General features: G+C 54.2%; 1 protein-coding gene across 5 annotated transcripts in view; it reads left to right on the plus strand.

Annotated features, from left to right (window-relative positions):
- The first annotated feature begins 1532 nt into the window (after positions 1-1532).
- SLCO2B1 (solute carrier organic anion transporter family member 2B1) overlaps positions 1533-22963 on the plus strand; it is a 61051-nt gene continuing 39620 nt past the window's right edge. The window contains exons 1-6 of one of the 5 annotated variants that reach the window (XM_079928544.1): positions 1533-1959; positions 15363-15493; positions 16607-16744; positions 18036-18198; positions 21067-21306; positions 21540-21638. In XM_079928544.1, the coding sequence (XP_079784670.1) occupies positions 1944-1959; positions 15363-15493; positions 16607-16744; positions 18036-18198; positions 21067-21306; positions 21540-21638 (787 nt within the window). In that variant the 5' untranslated portion in view covers positions 1533-1943. The remainder of the gene's footprint in view (positions 1960-15362; positions 15494-16606; positions 16745-18035; positions 18199-21066; positions 21307-21539; positions 21639-22963) is intronic. The other 4 variants (XM_079928545.1, XM_079928542.1, XM_079928541.1 and 1 more) reach the window with 4 other exon arrangements.

Here is a 22963-nt window from a genome sequence, read left to right on the forward strand (position 1 = left end):
CCAAGCTGGTCCTAGCATCTTCCCACGTGCAGAACTTCTGCAGCCTCTGGGGCCAAGAATGGGGCAAGTGAGCCTCCAGAAAGTCGAAAGGACCCTTCCCTCTCTCGACCATGCACTGTAATTTGCAGTCTGGAAGGCTGCACCTCTGCCAATCTCTGTGAGGACTCACAGTACCTGTCTGAAGGATTTAGAGAGAGAGAGAGCCAATTTGGTTTTCTCGAGCAGGATTGGGGTCTGGTTTTCTATCAACACAAGCCAACGGTTGACCTTTCCCTGGATGGTAGTCCTGCATTCCCATTTCTGGTCTCTCAGAGACTCACTCACACCACGAGTATCTAACAAGGGCCTACTATGTGTCAGGCCTATCTGCGATTATTTCAGATACTCCCCCTTCCTTCTAGCATCCCATACAGCCACTGGGAGCCAAGTGGGGCTGATGTGTGTCTCTCTGTCATTGCACCCCAAAAGCTGAACTCCACTCCCACATCCCTATATCATGCAAAAACTCTACTGGATCTGGGTCGGTTTCACTTCTGTATGTTGGATTTGGGGAAACCCAGAGGTTTTCCTCAGAAAATGCAGCCTGGGTAGAGGAAAAAGCCTGGTCCCTAGCATCAGAGGTTCAAGGCATGATCCCACAACCTACTAGCTAGGTGACTTCTGGGCGGTTACTGAGACTCAGTGCCTCATCTGTAAAATGGGAGAATAAGTACCTGGCCCACAAGGTCATTAGGAGGGCCAAATGGAAAGTGAAAGTGTGGAGCAAAGAGGAAGACCAGGTTCCTTGCCCTCTCACTGCCCAGCTCTGAGTCCCACCTCTGCCATTCCCTTCTCTGAGCTCCAGGCCTCAGGCTTGGATTCTTTTTCCGCTCACTGAACTTGCACAGTAGCCCTGTGAGTGAGGGCTATTGTCCCTTCTTGATAGATGAGGCAGCTGATGCTCAGAGAGGTGCAGGGACTTGCCTAAGGCCACTTGACTGGCGAAGGACAAAGCTGAGATGGGACTCAGGTCTGTCTGGCTCCGAGGCCTCCATCCTCAGTCTTCAGTGCAGAAAACCCTGGGAATCTCATATGTCCTCTTCTTCTCTCCACCCTCCCTCCACTGAGATGGCCATACTCTTTGGAGCTGCTACCACAAGTCCCTGCCCTCCCCCAGAGGCGCTGGCCACTGTGATTCCCAATGGATAGAGTCCCTCCTTGCTCTGGATCTGAGGAGCTCAGAGAGGAGATAGGGGATCAGTGAGAGAGGATGAGAGCTTGAGGGGGACAGAGGTTCAGTGAAGGAGGACAGTGGGGGAAAGTGGCTCTGTATGGGGTTCCTGGAGGGTGAAAAAAGTTCTGTAACTGGGACGAGAGCTCGGTGTGGGAAGAGGCTCAGAGCAGGAATGGGAATGCAGAGTGGAGACTGGAAAATCAGGACTGAATGACCCCAGGGCTGGGAGGGGCCACCCGTCCACATTCCCTCTGCCCCTCACCTCCCCACTGCTCGCAGGAGAAAATATCCAAGGGAAGTGCCAAGCCAAGAGGCTGTGAAGGAACAGGCTGAGGGGAGGCTAGTCAGCAGCCTCCTCCCATCAGCGGGGCTGGATCTAAACAAACACATCCTCCTCCACGACTCTGGCCCTGGGCTGCCCCAGCCAGAGATCAGAGGAATTCAGAGAAAGAGACGGAGAGAAGGAACTAGTGACTAAGGGAGATAGGCACTTGGAGGGGCAAGTTTGAGCAGGGCTTCCTAACCCACTTGGAAGAGGTGGCTGCTGTCCACCGTGGCCCAAAAAGCATCGATAGACCCGGTGCCTGGAGTCCCCACGTTGGCGCATCCCTGCTGTGGTTCCTTGGCTGCTGTCTACAGAAGCCCCAGATAAGTTCTTACTCCCTCTCTCCCACTAAGCTCCAGTCCTGAGATTGAAATAGGGGCTGAAGTTCACTGCGCCCACGAAATCATGGGACCCAGGATAGGTAAGTCTGGACAAAGTCAGAAAGGGGCATTGGGAGGGAGTCTGGGGCCCACGTTCCCAGGGCGAACGGTGAGGCTGTAGGGGTAACTTGTGCGCACTGGGGTGGGGCAGGGGTTCGCAGTTCCCTACACTGAGCCAGACACATGGCCAGACCTAGTGAGAGTGTGTTGAATGAATGAGTGAATGACGAGAGGGGCAGGAAGGGACACTGTTTACTCAGTTGGAGGCAGGGCACCCAGCTTAACCTCCCTGATGAGACAGAGAAACGGAAAGGGCAATGGGAAGGGAGGCCCCTGGATGCTCTCCAAGCCCTGTTCTCCCTTTGAAGTAGGCAAAGATAGAGACAGACAAAGCAGACAAAAACAGAGATAGAGAGAAGTATAGTCAGACCCAGAGCAAGTCCAGGGACACTCAGAGTCAGACAAAGCCTGAGACAGAAGGCCAGAGACAGCAGGAGAAAGCAAAGATCAAGAGGTGTCAGCTGGAGCAATGCAGGGACAGGGGCGACCAGCTCAGAGAGAGGGCTGTGGAAGAGACCAGGAGAAATCAAGAGAAGCAGAGACAGTGAGAGAGAGAGAGAGAGAGAATCAGACAGAGACAGATCAGGTGAGAGACGGGCCTGCAGACAAAGAATCCGAAAGATCACAGAAAAGAAACCGATTCAGAGAAAGACCTGCACAGACCTACGTGCGTTTGTTGGTGGTGGGGCGGGGAGGAAGCGGGAGGGGAGGTGTCTTGAAGCCTTGAGAAGCCAAGTCTGGAGCGTGCCCAAAGCACCATGTGGAGAGGGCGTTGGTTCTGGGAACAGAGCGTCCTGCTGAGCTTCTTGGGCAGGAGGAGGAAGGTGGAAGAAACAAAGGGTCTTCAGATAGGGTGGCCCTCGGGCTGGATGCCCTGCAGTGATCACCTCTGGCCTTCTCCCCTGTCTGTGTGCCTCACACCCACCCAGACAAGGCCGGACTTGCTTCGGGGAGTGAGGCATGAGGGCTTCCTGGGCCGAGCAGGCAGACGCAGCTGTGTTGCAGCCACGGCGTGGAAGGAAGGGTGGGGGTGGATGCTTCCTCTGAGGCCCTTGCAGGGAAGATGACAGTGAGAGTGAGTTGATTTGGAGACCGGCCACTGACAAACCAAATTTCCAGTCAGCCTTGGCCTGTTATGGGATCTGAGGGTTGGTGATCCTACGGGAAGAAACTAGTGACTTTGGCTGTACGACACCTGTCCCCCAACTGTGATTCTGACCCCTGCAGGGCTCAGCTCTGGAATATTCTCTAGCTGGCCCTCCGCTTCCCACACACACAGCAGGAGGCTGACCCCAGCTTCTGCCCACTGAGCCACCCGAAGCCACCTCTGGCCTTTCTTCCTGAGCCCCAGTCTGAGCTATGGCCAGGCTTCCCCCATGCTCTCTTTCTGGTCTGAGGGATGTGGGGATACAGCTGGGGCAGGACACAGAGCCTGGAGCCTGGTAAGAAACCCACACACAGCTGGCCCGAGGGAGAAGGGCCAGCAGTCCCAGCCAGGGGCAGACACCAGAGAAAACAGTCAGGGTCAGACCTGGCCATCAGCCAAGTCCCAGCACCAACTCGCCATGTGCTTTTAGGTAACAGGCAGAGCTTCCAGGTCTGTGGGGGAGGCGCTGAAGAAAATGATCTCCCCAGACCACGCCCATTTTGTGATTCAGGGAAGCTGCTTTCCCACCTCTGCACCTTTGCTCAGCTTTACCTCCACCCGGAAGGCACCTGCCCACATCCCATTCTCGTGAAATTTGTCCTGTTTTCTAAGTCCTCCAAACACCAACTCTTCCAGGAAGCCTTCCAGACTGATTCTCCCAGCTGGAAGTAATCTCTCTCCCATATGCTGTTTGACCCTCTCTTTGCAGTTCGTCCTTCCTTGTTCCTGGTATTGTCTCTGTTGTTCTCTCCAGTCCTAGGTTCACATGTGGGCCAACCCAGGGCAGGGAGGTGGGGCAAGGGAAAGAACCAGCTTCAAATTGTAGCTCTGCCTCACTAGCTTTAGGAGAATGCAGTGACATTCTCCCACCCTTTTTAATAAGTGAGGAAACACATGCTCAGAGAGGGCAAGTGACTCGTCCAAGGTCACCCAGCAAGCAAGCTGCAGAGTCGGGGCCAGAACCAGGCCTGCCCCATGCCAAAGCCCTTTCCGTTCTGTGCCATTGCCCTCGGGGCTTTCTCTTCCCTTCACACATCCCACGCTGCTGAGTCTCCACCCACCTTGGGCACTTCTCCACTGGTTCCAGACAAAGCAAGCTGTTCTCTGGGAGCTAGTGACTGGGGAGTGGGCAGGGGATTTATTCCTCCAGGCCGGGCCTGGTCCGATGCGCCAGATCTTGGGCAGCTGGGAACCACATGGCGAGCTTGCCTGGACTCCACGATCGGATGCCAGGTATCCACTGCCCAGTCTGCTTGTATCCCTCCCTGGGAGTCACTTTCTCCATCTGTGCAGTAGATGGTAGGGGTCGGCTGAGGTGGTCACTGGGTCCCTTCCAGTGCTGAGAAGCTCAGTTTTCTGCCTCTGGAGAGAGCAATGGAGCAGAGGCCTCTTGTATGGGGCAGGCTTGGCTATCTCCAGGGTGCAAGCCTGGGCCTAGCCACACCCTGGGGGTGGAGAGGAGGTAAACTTGGTTCCTGCTACCCCTCAATGGCTGCAGCCCAGAGCCCTAAGCACTGATGCTTGGAGTGATGGAGAACAATGCCCGTCTCCCCAGACTGGGAGCTCCCTGGAAATGGGGTCTGATTTGATCCGTTCCTGAGGCCCCAAAGCCTGGCCCAGGTGGGGCAGAGGTGGAGTATTGGGGAAGGCTCAGCGCAGAAGCTCTCCTCCATCCTCCTCATGCCCCCAGCAACCCCGGCCCCATGACGTTCCTTCCCTCCCTCCAATCTGCTTTGAAAGCCTGCTCTTATTGAGGACTGGAGACTCGTGATAAGGAGTGAGGTGTGGTACAATGGGGCCCTCGGGGAGTAAACAGGAAAGCACAGAGAGTGACAAGCTGGGACTCTTGGCTGGAGGAAGCAGTGTGGCCTGGGCCAATTGGCACATGTCTCTGAGCCTCAGGCTCTGTGTTTTAGGCCTAGGGAGGCCAGCCTGGATTCCCTGTGGGCTCAGGGCTCAGGACTCACCCTCCATCCCCCGGCCTTCATCACTATTTTTAGGGTCATCTCGGGTCTAGATGGGGTAGCCAGGGCTGGAATCGGGAATAGAAAGTCCCAGCACAGTGTCTCTGACCCAGCTTGGAAAATACCAGAAAGCAACAGCTGGAGGCCAGTAACATGCTATTGTCCTCCCAACAGACCACACAAGGGTCCTGCTAGGAGGAATTTCCCAAAGATGACAGCCAAGCCCAAGGCCCAAGACTGCCCCGCCCCAACTTCCTGTCTTTGATTCTTCCCCTGCGGAAGCCTTGTGGGACCACACGGGGAACTGAAGCCCTCAGGGGCCCCACACTCCCTCCACCCCACCCCAGGCTCATTCTGCAGCCCCCCGCTTCCCCAGACTCCCACACTCCACCCTTCTCCCTCACTCTGTTTAACTCAATTCAAGAATCGTGTTTTTAAGCCTGGCCTTGAAAGATGAGAAGTGGTTTGCTGGGGAGGCAGGACACTCCAGGCTGAGGGTACAGCATGTACAAAGGCTGAGAGGTGGAAAAGAACAGGATGAGTTTGGGGAATAGCAAGCATCTACTGGGGCCAGAGAAGAATGTTCACTAGGGGTGGCCCTGACTTCTTGGAGGCTGTGGCGTCTGTACTCACGTGCGCCAGATGGGGTCCTCAACTCACCATTGTTGAGGGTCACAGTGTACCAGGCAGGGCATTTTCCTTTAATCCTACCAAAACCGCTGTGTGCCAGAGAAGGCGGCTGAGGCTTAGAGAGGCTAAATAAACTGCCTAAGGTCACAGCCACAATGTGGCAAAACAAATATTTGAATTCAAAGTCTTCTGTCCCAAAGGGTTTCAACAGGGACCCGATATGGTCCATCACGACCCAGGAGAGGACAGCCTCTGCCCGGGGGAGTCCACTGGCTAATCTGGCAGATAAGAGGGGGACATAAGTGATGCAGGAGGGTGACCAGCCTGGCATCCCAGAGAAAGGGCTGAGGGAACTGGACCAGGAGGGGCAGGGGAGGTTTATGGAGGGAGAGAGAGCTGGCATGGGCTGCAGGAGCTAGGCCAGGGAGCCAGCAGGCTGAGGCAGCCCAGGGCAATCTAGGAGGTAGGAAGGGCTGGAGGCGAGGGTTAGCCACGAGGCTGGCCTCCTACACACACGCCTCCAGAGAGAGGTATCTGGACAAATGGATTGCCCAGTGTCTGTGGCTAGGAAGTCATCACAGCTCAGGCCGTGGCTGTGTGAGTGCTGGAGGTTGGTAGGTTTTCCAGAAACCTCCGGGCTCCTTTTGACCCTGCACCGTCCCCTCAACCTTGGCACCTGAACATGGTTCCAGGATGGGTGCCTCCTTTTGCTCTGCTCTCCTCAGTCAGGGCATATGGGGGAGGCTTCTCACTCTCAAAGGCAAGATTGCCCTCGTGTGGCTTCTGCTCCCTTCTCTCCACACATGCCTTCCAGACTAAGAACCAGACTGGCTCTGGCCCATGTCTTCTCATGGGCTGTCCTGGAGCCCACGATCTCCTAGGCATCTTCCCCTGGGAGCCCCCATGCCATCCCAAACTCACACATCCAATGCTGAGCTCACTATCACCCTACAATCCTGCCTTAAATGGTGGTACACCCAGACCAAAAGCCTTACCTCTCCCCACTCCCCTGCCCCCAGGACTTCTTGGCCTCCTGCACTCCCCATCCACCTGCTTTTCCATCCAGTCCTGTCCTTCCCATCTCCCCACTGTGGTCCATCAGCTCGTTACTCTATATCCCCACTGCCACCACTTGGCCCAGACCCCATCATCGCTCGCTCCCCTGGACCCCACTCCTGCATTCTCCCTGGTCCTGGCCCACAGCCTGACTTCTCCACTCTCTCCCAAGAGGCACGGAGGTCTTCACAGGAGGCCAAATGAGACCTCATCACTGGGCTCAGGACAAAACCCAGCCCTCCAGCCTGGCGTTCAAGGGTGGTCATAGCCTGGCCCCTCCAACCACTCCAGCCTCACCTGCCCACCTTGACCCCAGTGCTCCAGTCTTGCTGGACTTCCTTGCTGGATTTCCTCCCCCGGGAATCCTTCCAGAACCTTTAAATGTAGTCTAGGACCTCTTCACTATGTTTCTATAGTCTTGGAACTTCTTGTGTCACACAGTGAGCACATGTTGTGATTCTGTATTAGGTGTTTGCCCTGCCATCACACACACACACACACACACACCCTGGTAGCTCCCTGAGAGCGGGCACCTGGGCTGCTTGCTTCCAGGACCCCGGCCACCTGTCTTGTGGAGCTGACAGTATGTGTGGAAACAATCTTCATTCTTACTCCTAGAACAAGCAGAGACAAGGTCCATCCCCACCGTGGTGACCCTGGGCAAGTCATGGCCTTTTCTGGTCTTGCTGCCTCACCCTTCAAAGGGTTAACTCAGCCTTGGTTTCCTGTCCAGCAGACTCCTCAGGCCCAGGGTTGCTGTGGGTCACAGATGGGGAAGCCCACAGGCAGGTGAAAAGGGTCCTGAAGCAGGCCAGGTGGGCCCAAAGAGGCTCTAACAGGGCAAATTGCCACATGAAAGGCAAGCATCTTAGACCAGCTGAGTGTTTCCATATAGGAAGGTGGGCCCAGTGTTGCCAGATCTGCTAATCTTTCAAGAAAAAACAAAAATCGGGAGTTTTGTGTGAAATTTCCTAATTTTTAAAATGCTGGCAACTAACTTAAAAACACTCAGCGAGCCAGCATTGTACAAGCCAAATAAAAATGTCTAGGAGTCAGATGTGCCCCCAGGCAGGACTGCCGTCCGCCCCGCACAACTCCAGAGGGTGCCGTTCACTTCACGGCGCGCAGCTCACGCAGCTACACATGGGGCCTTTGGCCAGGGCCTTCCTGTTGTAACCTCTGCCCTGTATTATCTCTCTGCCAGTTCCTCTGACCACCCTGGCAAAGCGTGTGTGGTGGCAGGGGTAGGGGAGAGTCCTTTCCTTCTCTTGCACAAGGAAATTATCAGAAAAAAAAATAAAGGTAGGTCTTTCCTGGTGGCGCAGTGGTTGAGAGTCCACCTGCCGATGCAGGGGACACGGGTTCGTGCCCCAGTCCGGGAAGATCCCACATGCCGCGGAGCGGCTGGGCCCGTGAGCCATGGCCGCTGAGCCTGTGCGTCCGGAGCCTGTGCTCCGCAACAGGAGAGGCCACAACAGTGAGAGGCCCGTGTACCACACACAAAAAAAATAAATAAATAAAATAAATGTCTTGGAATGCAGCAGGTGAGGATGGAGAGGGGAGGGAAGACAAGGAGACAGCAGAGGGAGGCTTCCAGAGGGTTCTGTGCCTTTCAGGGAACAGGAGGAGGTGAGAGAGCACTGCTGGGCTGAGTGTCCCACTGCAGGACAGTAAGTTCTGAGGCCTGGTGGCCAGGCCTGGAGATAGCTCCCTGGTGAGTTTGGGGCAAACACTGACAAAACTGACACTGTGCAGCATCTTGGAGTTAAAGGATGTTATCTGTGTGACCCTCATGCAGGCTTGAGAGGTAAGGCTCATTATTCCTATTTTGCAGAGGCTCAGAGAGGTCTAATTGCTGGCTCGAGGCCACACTGGGTCTGAGTGACCCTAGATCGTGCTCTCTCTGCTGAGGGACAGGCTGGAATGTTCTGGAGAAAAAGTGCCCTTTCCTTGTCCCTCCTTGGTCCAAGCCCTCTTCCTCCATCCTCAGGATATGAGAATTCTCCCAGGCTCTCTCGGCATGTCTCAGCCCGTCCCTCCTCAAAGTTCAAATCTGGGCCTTGGTTATGAGTCCTGAACTTTCACCACACTCAGGTCCCCTGGACTGAGGGCCACATGTCCTTCTCACCATATTTCTCTGTCCAGCCTTGCCCTGACAGTGCTCTCTGAGACCCTCAGAAGAGGGTGTTGACTGACCAATGACATGACTAACTGACCAGCTAAAGAATCAGCTGGTAGAATGGCCGACTGTCCCCATACAACCACCTTTGACAATTAACTGGAGGGAAGCGAGGCCAGAATAAGAAATGGCTACATGGGGATTATTTTTCATAGGTTCTAAGGCCATCATTGGCAGCCACCGTCTCATGGTTGCTGTTAGGGGCCCAGGTGTCAGACAGACCTGAGTTCCAGTCCAGGCTTTGCCACTTACCAGCCCCAGGACCTGGATAAGCCCCTTCCCCTCTCTGTGCTTCAGTTTCCTCATCCGCATCATGGAGTCACAGTAGCTACCTCAACCGTTTGCTAGGAGGCTGGGTGAGTGTGGCCAGCCCAGCACATAGGGTGGCCCCAGGACAAACTCCTCCATCAGGCCACTTCCTGTAAGGGTAGAAGGTGAGCCAGAGATCTGGGTCTCCCAACCCCCCACCTCCCTGGCCCTTCAGGGCTGAACTTTCTCCTGGTTCCCAAGTTCTAGATGTGGCAATGCTCCCTGCTGTCCCAAAGCAAGTATGAAGGCAGGCGGGGGTGGGGGGGGGTTGTACCTGACAGGGAAGAAAACAATGTTCACTGAGAACCTGCTATGCACCGTGTCGGTGCTGGTTCCCCACATGTTAGTGACACAACCTGCCAGTAAGACAAAGTCTATTATTTACCCAGACAAGGGACAATACCACTTCTCAAAGCTTTGGCAGTATCTCGGAGTGGGGAGGAAAGGTCAATATTTGTTGAGAATTTGGAAGTTTGTTTTACAGCCAGTTCTTCAGAATGGGGAGAGAGGTGGGTGAGGGAGGGATGACCAGGATTGGGTAAGAATAGTGATACCACAGTCCAGGGTTTTCTGGTAGAAACAGCAAGGTGAGGATCTGGGGGGCAGAGATTCGAAGAATCTGAGGTGCACACCCTGTTGATGGTTTCCCTTGAAGAGTCGCTCTGTCTTTTCGGAAGTTCCTGTCATAAAAAATCAAGCCATTTGCTGGGGCTGCTCAGTCTAAGAAGAGTAAAAACTAAAAATGCTAATGAAGACAGTGGAATAGCAAAGTCAAGTTAATGTCATCGGTAAGGTGTGGTTTGGGGCCTCTAGTGTCCGGGCTGAACATGGCGGGAGGGTCTGATTCTCGGGGCGCTCTCGGCAGTGGGCAGTAGGGATTGCCGGCCCTGCGTTGAGGATGAGGAAGCAAAGGGGCCGCTGGTCTAAGGGATCAAAACCAGCTGGGGGATTAAAACCTGGGCAACTGCCTCCACAGCTAGGGAGTGTGCACGGCGGGAAGGGGTCCAGGTCCTCAGGTCTTGCGGTTGACTGGGGCTTGGATGGGAAAGAGAGAATTGATCCAGAGACGGAATGATTGGAGCTGTCGGAGGGAGGAACCAGGGCTGCGTGGAAGGAAATGGGTTCAGGTGGGCCTGTGGCCTGAGAGGTACTTGAAGATTATCAGGAGAGGGGAGAGCATTGGCCCTCAGGAGGCCTACTGTGTGCCAAGCCTGAGCCAGGTGCCCGAGATGCCTTACCTCCTTGAGTAGATGCTATATCCTCGCCTTACAGAGGAAACAGACTGAGAAAGATAAAGGGGCACATCCAGGCTCGCGGCCCCATATCTGCCTGAGATGTGCTGTTTATAGCTGGGAGGTGGCTGGAGTAGGCAGGCCCCTGAGCCTTTCCAGGAAAGAACGGGCAGGGAAAATCAGCCCCTCCTGTCAGGCTGCTCTCTGAACCTTGCCCCTCATCCCCCAGACTCAGACTCCTGGCCATGGAGGGGGTATGCCCACAGCCAGGACCCCGTGCCTTGCACACATCTGGAGTCTCTGACTGAACTGAAGGTCTCTGGCTGACAGACTTTCGGGGCAACTTTCTGACTGGCTTTCTGAGCAGCTGCTCTACAGTGAGTGGGCAATTGACAGCCCGAACAGACAGGTCTCCTGAAGGCCAGTGGGCTAGTGGACCAGTGACTTACCAGCTCTGGAGCCGCAGGCTGCCAGCCCTTGGAACCCCCTGGCATATCTGGGGCCCCCAAAACTGGCTACCCAACTAAGAGAGGAAGAGGCTGGAATTTTTTCCTGGGACCTGGTTCCCTGCCTCTCTCCTTATTTCTACAGACCAGCCCAGCTTAGCCCAGGTTCACTCCCTCAGCTGCCCTCTCTCCTGTCAGGGCTGGCCCTTGAAAAAGCCTTCAGAGGACAGGAAGGGCCTCAGAGACAGCAGGTGAGGTGAGGTGAGGTGGACACACAGCCCTGGATTCAGGACCCTCCTTCCAGGGGGAGTTCTATCTCTTATCAGGGAGTCAGACTGTCTGCTGCCAGCCCCCCTATAGAGGTGTCCAGCCCACGGGAAGGGGTCAAAGGGGACTGACAACCGATCTGACCAGCCCTGTTCAGTGACCGACTGGCCACCCAACACACTGACTGGTGGCTGCTCTCAGAACCCAGGGGGAGGGCCCAGGGCCAGGGCTTCCCTCCTCCACCCAGAGGCTCACGCTATAGACTGGGTCACAGGAGGGTGGAAGGTCCTGAGCTGGTCCATTGGCCTTTGCCCCCTCCCTCATCCATCCCCTGGGTTTCTTTCAGAGCTGGGGATCCAGGTCAGTGACTTCTGACCTTCCAGCTTCAGCTCCAGCCTCATCATCTGGTTGGCCTGGCCCCTTGGGGGCGGACACTGCTGCCTTCCAGGTGGCCTGGCTAGGTGTGGTTGGGCCAAGACAGAGAAGAACATTGTGCTTCTTGCCCTCTTCAAATCTGTGCAAGGAGCACAGAGTGACATTGAGATGAACACCTCAGCTCTTGTTCCTGCACCAACATGAGTCAGCAGAGCTAGTTACCTGTGAGCCTTGGTGTCCTCATCAGAAGCATAGAGATCATGAGGTCACCAAAGGCATGGAGTTGTGGAGATGCTTCACGAGCATGCAGAATGTGCGTGCAAGCCTTTACATACATGGACAGCATGTAGCACAGCCTCTGTGCTATAGTAGGTGACTGGTCTCTACTGGTGAGAGGAACTGGGGTTCAGAAATCATCCTGTCAACCTCCTCTGGATGAGTTTGCTTGGAACCCCCTCACCTTCTCTTCTCCTTCAAAGTGACCTCCACAGAGCCTCGCCCCAACTTCCCTTATCTAGACCAACCCCTTATCTCCTCCCTGTCAGGTGTCACTTTTGTTTCAGCATCTCCTTATTTCCTCTGAGTGTTCATACCCCACCAAAGGGACTCCTTCCCAACCACACACACTTCCATTTCCTCAACCAAATTCCTCAAGCTATTTGTTGTTTTTGTTTTTAATTAATTTATTTTTCAAAATTTATTTATTTTTGGCTGTGTTGGGTCTTCGTTGCTGCGCGCAGGCTTTCTCTCGCTGCGGCGAGCAGGGGCTACTCTTTGTTGCGGTGCGCAGGCTTCTCATTGCAGTGGCTTCTCTAGTTGCACAGCATGGACTCTAGGTGCACGGGCTTCAGTAGTTGTGGCACATGGGCTCAGTAGTTGTGGCTCGCGGGCTGTAGAGCGCAGGCTCAGTAATTGTGGCGCACGGGCTTAGTTGCTCCGTGGCATGTGGGATCTTCCTGGACCAGGGCTCAAACCCGTATCCTCTGCATTAGCAGGCGGATTCTCAACCACTGTGCCACCAAGGAAGTCCCTCCTCAAGCTATTTAAATAGACATTTTCCCAAAGATTTGGCCAATAAGCAATGAGAAGATGCTCAACATCATTAGTCATTAGGGAAAATCAAATCAAAACCACATGAGTGTTATTTGTAGTGAGGTGGATGGACCTAGAGTCTGTCATACAGAGTGAAGCTAAGTCAGAAAGAGAAAAACAAGTACCATATGCTAACACATATATATGGAATCTAAAAAAGAAAAAAAATGGTACTGATGAACCTAGTTGCAGGGCAGGAATAAAGAGGTAGACATAGAGAATGGACTTGATGACCCAGGGGTGGGTGGGGTGGGAGGGCGATGCTGGGGCGAAGTGAGAGTAGCATGGACATATATACACTTTCAAATGTAAAATAGTTGGCTGGTGGGAAGCAGCAGCGTAGCACAGGGAGATCAGCTTGGTGCTTTGTGATGACCTAGAGGAGTGAGATAGGGAGGATGGGAGGGAGGCTCAAGAGGGAGGGGATACGGGGACATGTGTATGCACGTGGCTGATTCGCTTTGTTGTGCAACAGAAACTAACTCAGTATTGTGAGGCAATAATACTCCAATAAAAGTCTATTAAAAAAAACCACATGAGATATCATTTCACACCCATGAGGATGGCTATAATCAAAGAGACAGACAATAATAAGTATTAGCAAGAATGTGGAGACGTTAGAACCATCATCCATTGCTAGCAGGAGTGTAAAATGGTGTTAGAAAACAGTCTGGCAGTTCCTCAAAAAGTTAAACATAGGGCTTCCTTGGTGGCGCAGCGGTTGGGAGACCGCCTGCCGACGTGGGAGGCGCGGGTTCGAGCCCCGGTCCGGGAGGATCCCGCATGCCGCGGAGCGGCTGGGCCCGTGGGCCATGGCCGCTGGGCCTGCGCGTCCGGAGCCTGTTGCTCTGTGGCGGGAGAGGTCACAGCGGTGAGAGGCCCGCGTACCGCAAAAAAAAAAAAAAAAAAAAAGTAAACATAGAGTTACCGTATGACCTAGGAATTCGACTCCTGGCTATATACCCAAGAGAACTGAGAAAAAAAATGAATAAATAAATAAATAAATACACACACACACACACACACACACACACACACACAAATTTGTATATGAATATTCACCGTACCTGAAACAAACGTCCATCAACAGATAAATGGTAAACAAAATGTGATTGATATGTAGCCATACCCTGCAATATGATTCAGCCATTAGAAGGAATGGAGCATAGACACATGCTACAACGTGGATGACCTTTGAAACATTATGCTAAGTGAAAGAAGCCAGTCACAAAAGACCACATATTGCATGATTCCATTTATATGAATGTATATGAAATGTCCAGAATAGGCAAACCCAGAGAGCCAGAAAATACATCAGTGGTTGTCAGGAAATGGGAGGAGGGAGGAATGGGTACAGGATTTCTTACTGGGGTGATGAAAATATTCTGGAATTAGATAGCAGTGGTAGAGTATGACTTTTTGAATGTACTAAAACTACTAAATTGTATACTCTGAAAGGGTAGGTTTTACGGTGTGTGAATTATATCTCAGTTTTGAAAAATTCCTTAGGCTCCCAGGTATCTTGTGTGAGGAGCACAAAACCCTCACTGGCGGTGGCAGGCCTCCGTAGTCCCTCCCTGAGTTTGCCTTCCATCTCCCTGGAGATGGGGTGAGAGGTCCCACACCCCCTCTCTGTGTCAGAAGTGTCCTCAGGGCAGTTTTCAGGCTCCAGCGGAGCTTGTTGAATGAGCGGAAACTCCTGCCAGATTGAGAGGCATCTGAGACAATGGAGTGGCTTCTGCAGGAAGCGGGACCCCAGAAGGGGAGGAAGGCCAAGGAGGCCTGGGCTGTGGGGGGGGGCGCAGGTGGTTTTCATCTAAATGGAGGGGTGAGGTCCCCCAAGGCCAGGCTTCCAGGCTTGTCACTGAGATTAAACGTCAAGAGACCCTGAGAGATGCCTCTGAAGGGACTGCAGTGAGTGGGAGACGGACATGGTTACCATGGTTACCATGGGAGAAAACCAGGCACACGTAATGGGGCCAAGAATCCAGGTTCTAACCTAGCTCTACCTTCTGAGTCATCTCCACACATGGGGCCTCAGTTTTTCAAGGGTTAAATGAGAGGGGTTAAATGGGATGACCTCTTAGTGCCCTTTCTGTGCAGACCAGCAACCTGGTTCATGTACGATTTGGGCATTGGGCTGGTTAGTTCTGTGATTATAGCCAGGGTGGTGCCCTGTGGAGGTGTTGGTATCTGTTCCAAACTACCCCCAGGAAAAGCCTTTATGTCCTGACTTTGGACCAAGACTTGACCATGCACTGGACCCCAGACCTCTGATCCTAGACTGAGTCAGACAGACACAGACCCAGACCCAAAGTCAGCCTCCAGGAACACTGGATGTCTCACAGATATAGGCCCCAGGGGGGCCAAGGCTGTGCATTTCTACACCAGGGCCACAGCTTAAAGGTTACGTGGCAGCATCAGAAACTTCTCCCTAGAAGGAAGCTTTACGCTGGGAATGGAATGAAGGTGTGAATAGGTGGTCCCAGTGGGATCTGACCAGCATGGGCACATGGAGCACACACACACCCTCTTAGGAACGGCTCTTTCAGCACCTGGGACGCAGGAAGGCTGATGGTGCTTTGACTCAGATTCTCACCAACCCCTGAAACACCTTGGGCTACCCAGTCAGGGCCATTCTCTGGGATTCCATCTCCACTCTCATGCCCTGGCTGTCTGTCCCACAGGGCCAATTGGTGAGGAGCTCCAGGTGCCAGACAAGGACACCAAGGCCATGGTGGGCACAGAAGACACACCTGGAGGCAAAGCCAGGCCAAATCCTCAAGATTTGCGGCCAAGTGTGTTTCACAGCATCAAGGTACCTCTCAGGGCCTGGCAGGAGCAGGGCCATCCAAGCCCAACAGAACAGGCTCTGCCACTTACAGGCTATAAAATGCCAAGCAAGTTGCTGCCTTTCCCTGAGCCTCAGCTTCCTCATCTGTAGAATGGGTAGCTGTGATCTACAGAAGCACTTAGCTTGGTTTCAGGCACATGTTCTCTCCTTCCAGAGAGGCTGCTCTGTGGGCAGTGGGTGACCAGTCTTCTTGGCTCCTGTTTTTCTAGCAGGAAAGAGAAGGACCCCAGGGATCCTGAACCTGTATGAATACTGGGAGTGCTGGCTCCAAAGGCAGCCCTAAACATCCAAGCCTCCACCAGCACCTACAGGGTGCCAGGCCCCGTGCCGGAAGCTGTCCCCGCATGGTCTTATTTAGTTCTCATAATAACTTGAGGAGGCAGGGGTGTCTTCCTTGTTGCACAGATGAGGAAACTGAAACTCAGAAGAACAGACACTCTATTTTTTAAGCTCTGGCATAAACACCCTATTTTTAATTCTTTGAAGCAAGCTTTTTCTTCTCTTAGGAATTCTGCCAGTTTTTCAGTAGGAGTACAGGCAGGGAGGGTGTTCGGGTGAGGCTGAGTGAGGTGGGGTGGGTAGCTTGGGGGTTTGCTGTGTGCAGGTGGTCTCCCAGGGGAGCTCCAGGGGAGGACTGGGTGGGGTGGGATCTGGGGAGCTTCCTGGGGAAAGGGGCAGGGTGGTGGAACACGGAGCGGGATCCAGTCCAGCCTGGGGGACCTCTGGGGGTCAGAGGGGCTCCTGTCATCCTTGGCCCCATGAAGACCCTACTCTCAGTCCTGTGGATTTCAGGTCGCCCCCGGGCTCCTGGGGTACCCAGGACAGCTTTCCTAGTTTTTAGGCCTGTGTGAGAATCCATGCATTACTCCAGTATCTCTCTCTCTCTAATTGTTCTGGACTCTTCTTCTCTTCCTCTCTCTCCTCCTGTGTGACTGTCTCCTCTGACTCTGGTTCTCTATCTCATGGCCTCACTCTCCCTCCCTCTCTCCAACCCCACCTCGTCTATCTACCACCCACCCGCCGCGATCTCCCCGGCCCTCCGCCCACCCGCTGCCATCACCACGGCCCCTCCGACAGTTCTTCGTGCTGTGCCACAGCCTGCTGCAGCTGGCGCAGCTCATGATCTCCGGCTACCTCAAGAGCTCCATCTCCACGGTGGAGAAGCGCTTCGGCTTCTCCAGTCAGACCTCGGGGCTGCTGGCCGCCTTCAACGAGGTACTGGCCCCGGCACAGCCGCAGGGGGGAACATTGAGGGAGGCTCACCCCCCTCCCCCTCCCTCACTGCCCCAACATAAACCCTTCCCCCCAGTGCCACATGCAATCCCATCTTAGCTCCTTCCTATCCCACCTTTGGGGGTCCCTCTTGGGGGACACGGAGGATTTTAGAGCTAGCCAGGGTCCCCATGTCCCCCCATTCTCCTTTTGGTTCCTTCACCTTTTCAGGCACCCGGCTATTGTCTGCCCCAGGAAGGAATCAGAGGAAGCCAATTCAACAGTAGTGAGAGAGGTTTAAATTAGATCAAAGGCAGAACTTTGGGACCTTGGCGTGGTTGGGGGAGGGGATGACTCCACAGCGTGGAGTTGCCCCGGGATCCACAGGCCTCTGCCTCTGGGATGACAGCCAGACAGCCAGGAGTGGACAATCCGCTTTGGGTGGACTGGGAGATCAGAGTCCAGCTGTGCCCAACCCCTTCCCCAACAGATGTTTTCATCCTCAGAAAAGGTCACAGTCCTGAGAACACTCTCTTTCTCCCTGACCCCCAGTAGATCTCTGTGAAATTCTCTCTCCCTTGGGTGATGTGTCACATTCCTCCCAACCCAAGGCCTGTGGTCTACACCGAGTCCCCAGGTGTTCCTTAGCACTCCATCCTCAGATCTCAGAGGTGGGAAGAGAACGTCATTACCTGGGGTCTTGGGCAAGTCACTCCCTGACTCTAGGCCTGTGTCCCATCTATAAAATGGAGAGTGACTGTCCTTCCCAGGATCAGTCCTCCCACTGACCTTCTGCTGATACTGCCCCCCTCCATCGGCAAGGAGGTGAGGGGTAAGTACCTCACCCGCGGTCACCAACCAGTGAGCCGCAGAGTGGAGTGCACATCCCAGCTTCTGACGGCAGAGCCGCCCTTCCCTGCAAACTCTTACGTCCCCTTCAGCACCCACATCCGGGGGTTTTGATTCTAAGGCTCAAAATCCAAGCCTTAGCCCTTTGGCTTTAGACTTTATTTGTTTCTCATTCATGACTTCCCAGAAGTTCTAACACGGGGCCCAACCCACATTCTAGAATAAAATTGAACTTCTAGCCCTGTCCACGCTGCTCTAATTTCTCTCCTCGAATGGGACACTAGGGACCTTCCTAGGAGGACCCAGAATCTGTATTTTTAAGACGGACCCAAATGATTCTTATTCAACCAGCTAGTCCGTTCTACAGAAGGGAACACTGAGATTGGCGATGGCGACAAGGCCGGCCCTCTGGCCCACTTGAATGGGTCCTCTCATCCCTTTGCAGGTGGGGAACACGGCCCTGATCGTGTTTGTGAGCTATTTTGGCAGCCGGGTACATCGGCCCCGCCTGATCGGCTATGGAGCTGTCCTCGTGACCCTGGCGGGCGTGCTCATGGCTGTCCCACACTTCATCTCAGAGCCGTACCACTACGACCACACCAGCCCCGGTAAGAGCAGGAGGGGCTGGGCTGAGGGTATATCTGAGCTGCTGCATTACTGTGCACAGGGCCCCGCCCCAGGTCTCCAGCGGTTAGGATGGGCCCAGCTTCCCAGAACACCTACTTGTCCTCCCCACACCCCCCACTGCCTCCTTCAGCCCGGGTGGGTCCCTCAGGCAGCCCTGGGCAGTGGGGTAGTGGGTAGTCCTGGGGCAGAGGTGAGGCCCTCTGCGCATCGCTTGGTGAGGGCCTGCTTTTATTTTTGAGGTGAGGGTGGGTTTACAATGCAGCCCACTTTAGGGCCTGGCCTGTGTGGGTCCTCAGGAAATATTTATGGATAATAATATATAACAATTTGTATATAATAATAACAGTATCACACACCACTTACTAGGCACCGCTGTTCTAAGCCCTTGATGTGTATTGAAGCATTTAATCTTCACAAGAAGCCAAGACATTGATGAAAGAAAGAATGAATGAGTGAATGAACAAATAAAACCATGAAAGAATTTGGGACAGGAATAGGGAAGCCCCTGTTGAGCCCAGTGGGATTTTGTTGAGAGTCAACTTGACAGATGGATGCCTGTCCCTTGGAGAACGACTCAGGCAGCCTTCCCTGTCCCATCCACCTCTCCACCCATTCACCCATCTACCCATCCATCCACCTACCCATCTACCCATCCACCCATCCATCCACCAACCCCTCAACAATCCATCTGGTGGTCCACCCGAGAAACCCTTAGTGCTGCCTATTTTGTGCTGGACCCTCTCAGGGGACTCAGTCCTTGCCTACTGGGAGCTCCCAGTCTGGGAGAGGAAACAAACAATACCTCCCCTTCCCCCACGCATTGTATCAACTGTGTGAGGAAGGAAGAACAGGACCGAAGGAGCCCAGGGAAGGAGCCCACGGCCCAGCCTCCATCATGGAAGGCTTCCCAGGGGAGGAGCGCTGTCAGAAAGCATCCTTCCTCCCTTGTCCTCCCATCAGCTCAGACCCCGGAGCTCCTACTCTGTGCCAGGCCCAGGGGTGGAAAGATGGAGCAGGTACAACCAGCCCCGAGAAGCTGCGAGGGAGCGTGGGTTGGCGTGAGCATGGGCAGCTCTGCCTCAGGCCAGAACGTCCAGCACCAGACAGCCAGGGGGAGCTGGTAGAGCCCAGAGTAGGGGAAGGATACTGGAGGCTGGAGTGAGCTGGAGGAGGTGGCAGTTGAGAGAAGGTGGGCATTTCAGGTGGAGGGAACTGCACAGGCAATGGCTGGGAAGTGGGGAAAGTCCAGGAGGAAAGCAGAGTGGTTATCTAGGCCTGAGTGGAGAACTGTCAAGAGACCTGACTAGGATGCTGAAAAATTACACTTCCTCACATTCCTCCGTCCAGAATCTTCACTTTAACAGGGATTTTCCTGTGCAGGGTCACACACATTCTTCACCCTCACTGCCATACAACACCCTTCTGCTCCCCATGAAACCCCAAGCAGACCTCTTCTCCTGCCTGAGCCTCAGTCTCCACATCTATACAATGGGTGGACTGGACTTGGTGACCACCAAACACCCACGCTGCTCTGACATACAAGGCTATTTCATTCACTCGTTCCTCCTCATTAATGAATTACTTATCATTAGTATTTATGTGCCAGGCCCTCTGCTAGGTACTGGGGACCCAGGGGTGGAAAAAAAAAGATCTTATTAAAGGTCCCCATAATAATCCTCATATCTAATGTCTTGTAGGCACTGTGCACAGGCACCAATCACCACTCCTAACGCTTACAACCCTTTGAGCAGGTGTTATCATTATCCTATTTTATAAGTGAGGAAACTGAGGCACAGAGAAGGAGGTACTTCCCCAAGGCCCACAGCTAGTCGACGTGCCCTGGTAGCCTGGCCCTAGAGCCTCTGCTCTGAACTACTGAATTATTCTGCTTCTGAATTCCATATTTGTGTAGAGCTTCCATCCTAGGGGGCTTGTTCAACAGATGACGGACGAAGCCGAGCCCAGAGGGGCTGAGGGCCTCTCTGCCAAAGTCTCACCGTCTTCAACCCAGGCAGTCTTGGTTGAGGGTCCAGGTCCTCGACCTTGGCTCACATGGCTTGTTCCAGCCCTAAAGAGTGGCTCTCTGGGCTGGGTGGGCATGGCTCAGAGTTCCCAGAAAGGGCTGGGCCAGCCGCAGAGAGAAGGCCACTTCTACACCCGCATTCGGGATAATAATAGTATGAGGGTCTTCTTAAGTTTGCTCAGCAAATATTGGTGAGCTACAGGAAACAAATGTCTGGTACTAATTTAAGAAATTTCCCTTTATTGCACTCTGCATCTGTGTCCCGAGCTGACACCGAGCCTCCCCATAAGGAAGGTCAAGGGCGCCAGAGCCCTCCACAGCCCAGGCCCAGTGTCCCCGCTCTTGCCTGGCCCTGCTTTCAGCCCTGGCCTCGACCTTTACACTCTGTGAGCCAGCCGTGCTGAACTTCTCAAGCTCTTGGTTTTGCATGTGCTGTGACCTCTTTCTGGAACACCCTCCCCCACCTTCCCTTTCTGGAAAATCTTTTTTTTCTTCTCCACCCAGTTCAAACTCCACACCTCCTCCGACCGCCCCACCCCTTCCACCTAAGAGTCACTGTTGCCATGGCACTTCCACATACCTCTGGTTTAAGAGCATGGACTCAAAGCTGGACTGCCTGGGTTCCAATCCTGGCTCTAACCCTTGCTAGTTGCTGTCTGAGCGTCAGTTTTCTCATCTGTAAAATGGGAATAATGAGAGCATCCCTTCCCTGGGTTTGTTGTAGGGGTCAGATGATTTATATACAGGGCATTTAGAACAGTACCTTGCATCAGTGAGTGCTATATAAGTCTTAGGTATTGTCCTAATATTTTTTATCATCTCTCAGCAGACATGCCACAGGACTTTGAGGCCTCCCTGTGCGTGCCCACCACTGAGGCCCCAACCTCAGCCCCAACCCCATCCAACAGCAGCTGCTCAGGCTACACAGAAGTCCAGCATCTGGCCGTGGTGGGGATCATGTTCACGGCCCAGACCCTGCTCGGTGTGGGCGGGGTGCCCATTCAGCCCTTTGGCATCTCCTACATTGATGACTTTGCCCACAACAGCAACTCACCCCTCTACCTCGGTGAGGACCTGTCCCACCCCTCGGGCTCTGAGGGAGGGCACGGCCCAGGTCAGGCTAAGTATGAGTCCCTGACCTCTGCCCCATGTGGCTGGTAAAGGGCCTGAGAGGCCCTGGAGAGCTCTCCGTCCCTGACCAGGGGAGATGGGCTGCTCTTGCCAGTTGGAGGCTGGGCAGGCACTAACCTGCAGAGGGAAGCCGGGCTAGAGGGGTCTAACCTAGGCTTCCTGTTACAGGGATCCTGTTTGCAGTGACCATGATGGGGCCAGGCATGGCCTATGGGCTGGGCAGCCTCATGCTGCGCCTTTACGTGGACATTGATCGAATGCCGGAAGGTGAGCCTCAGAGCACACAGTTGTCCCCGGGGGCACATAGACACAGCTGACTGACCACTGGTCTCATAGGAGACACTGAGCCAGGGGACCCATGTTCAAATCCCAGCAACCCCATGACCTTGGACATGCCTCTTTCTTTCTTTTTTTTTTTTTTTTGCGGTACGCGGGCCTCTCACTGTTGTGGCCTCTCCCGTTGCGGAGCACAGGCTCCGGACACGCAGGCTCAGCGGCCATGGCTCACGGGCCCAGCCGCTCCGCGGCATGTGGGATCTTCCCGGACCGGGGCACGGATCCGCGTCCCCTGCATCGGCAGACGGACTCCCAACCACTGAGCCACCAGGGAAGCCCTGGACATGCCTCTTAACCTCTCTGAGCCTCAGCTTTCCCATCTTTGAGATGCTCTCTGTCCCGCCCACCTCCCAAAGCTGTAATCACAATGCAGTGAGAATGTGGAGATAAGCTACAAGGAGCCGTCAGATGGCGAGGTATAAGTGTTGTCACTATTGTTACGTGTCTTCACCTAGTTCCACCCCTGAGCTCCCCCAGGCCCCCAGCCCCCTGCTCAGATACCCCGTGGAGCAGACAGGGCCACATACTCTTCTTGGCCTGTGGGGCACTCCCATCTGTCGGGGGACAAGCCTCAGGACACAGAGAGGACACTGGCGTGCCGGAGAGAACTTTGGAGCAGGACTCCGCTACATTGGCCATCTCAGATGGGAAATCCACTGGGTGACCTCTAAGGACCGTTCCAGCTCTGACCACTCAGAGCCTGACAACCTGTGCTGAGGACACCGTTTGGGGAATAGCGGTCTCTGATCCAGGTAGTGGTCAGTGTGGGCCAAGGAGTGGAACTGAAGCTGGGTCCGAAGGCAGCCAGGAGGGAGGAGTGTTGGGGATCCCAGAGTCCTGGCACTCTGTGAGGAGTGGGAGTGGAATTTTTTTAGAAAAGGTCACTCTGGCATCTCAGCTGCCTCTGGTCACACCAAGTAGCTCTGAGCTCCCAGCTCTGCCTTCTGCCTCGTGGTGCTCAGATGTCCCATCCCTCACCTGGAGATTTTCCAGCAAGCCCTAGAGGCCTCAGGTGACACATGTACAGGTAGATGGACAGGCAGATTCTGTTTCTTGTTCTCTGGCTTTTGCCCACGGGTGCCTCCAGTCAGGACAGGCCTGGGCAGCTCTGAACAAGAGTCGCTAGGGATAACCCTGCCCCACCTCCCTTCCTTCTAGAAAGCTGGGCCAGGAGCCAAATGTGGACTCTGGTTGTAACTCCTCTCTCCCTATGGAACAGTCTTAGGAGTCAGGAGTCAGTTTCCCAGACACACCCC

Source organism: Stenella coeruleoalba, assembly GCF_951394435.1.
Source record: "Stenella coeruleoalba genome assembly, chromosome: 8".
Taxonomy (NCBI): Eukaryota; Metazoa; Chordata; class Mammalia; order Artiodactyla; family Delphinidae; genus Stenella; species Stenella coeruleoalba.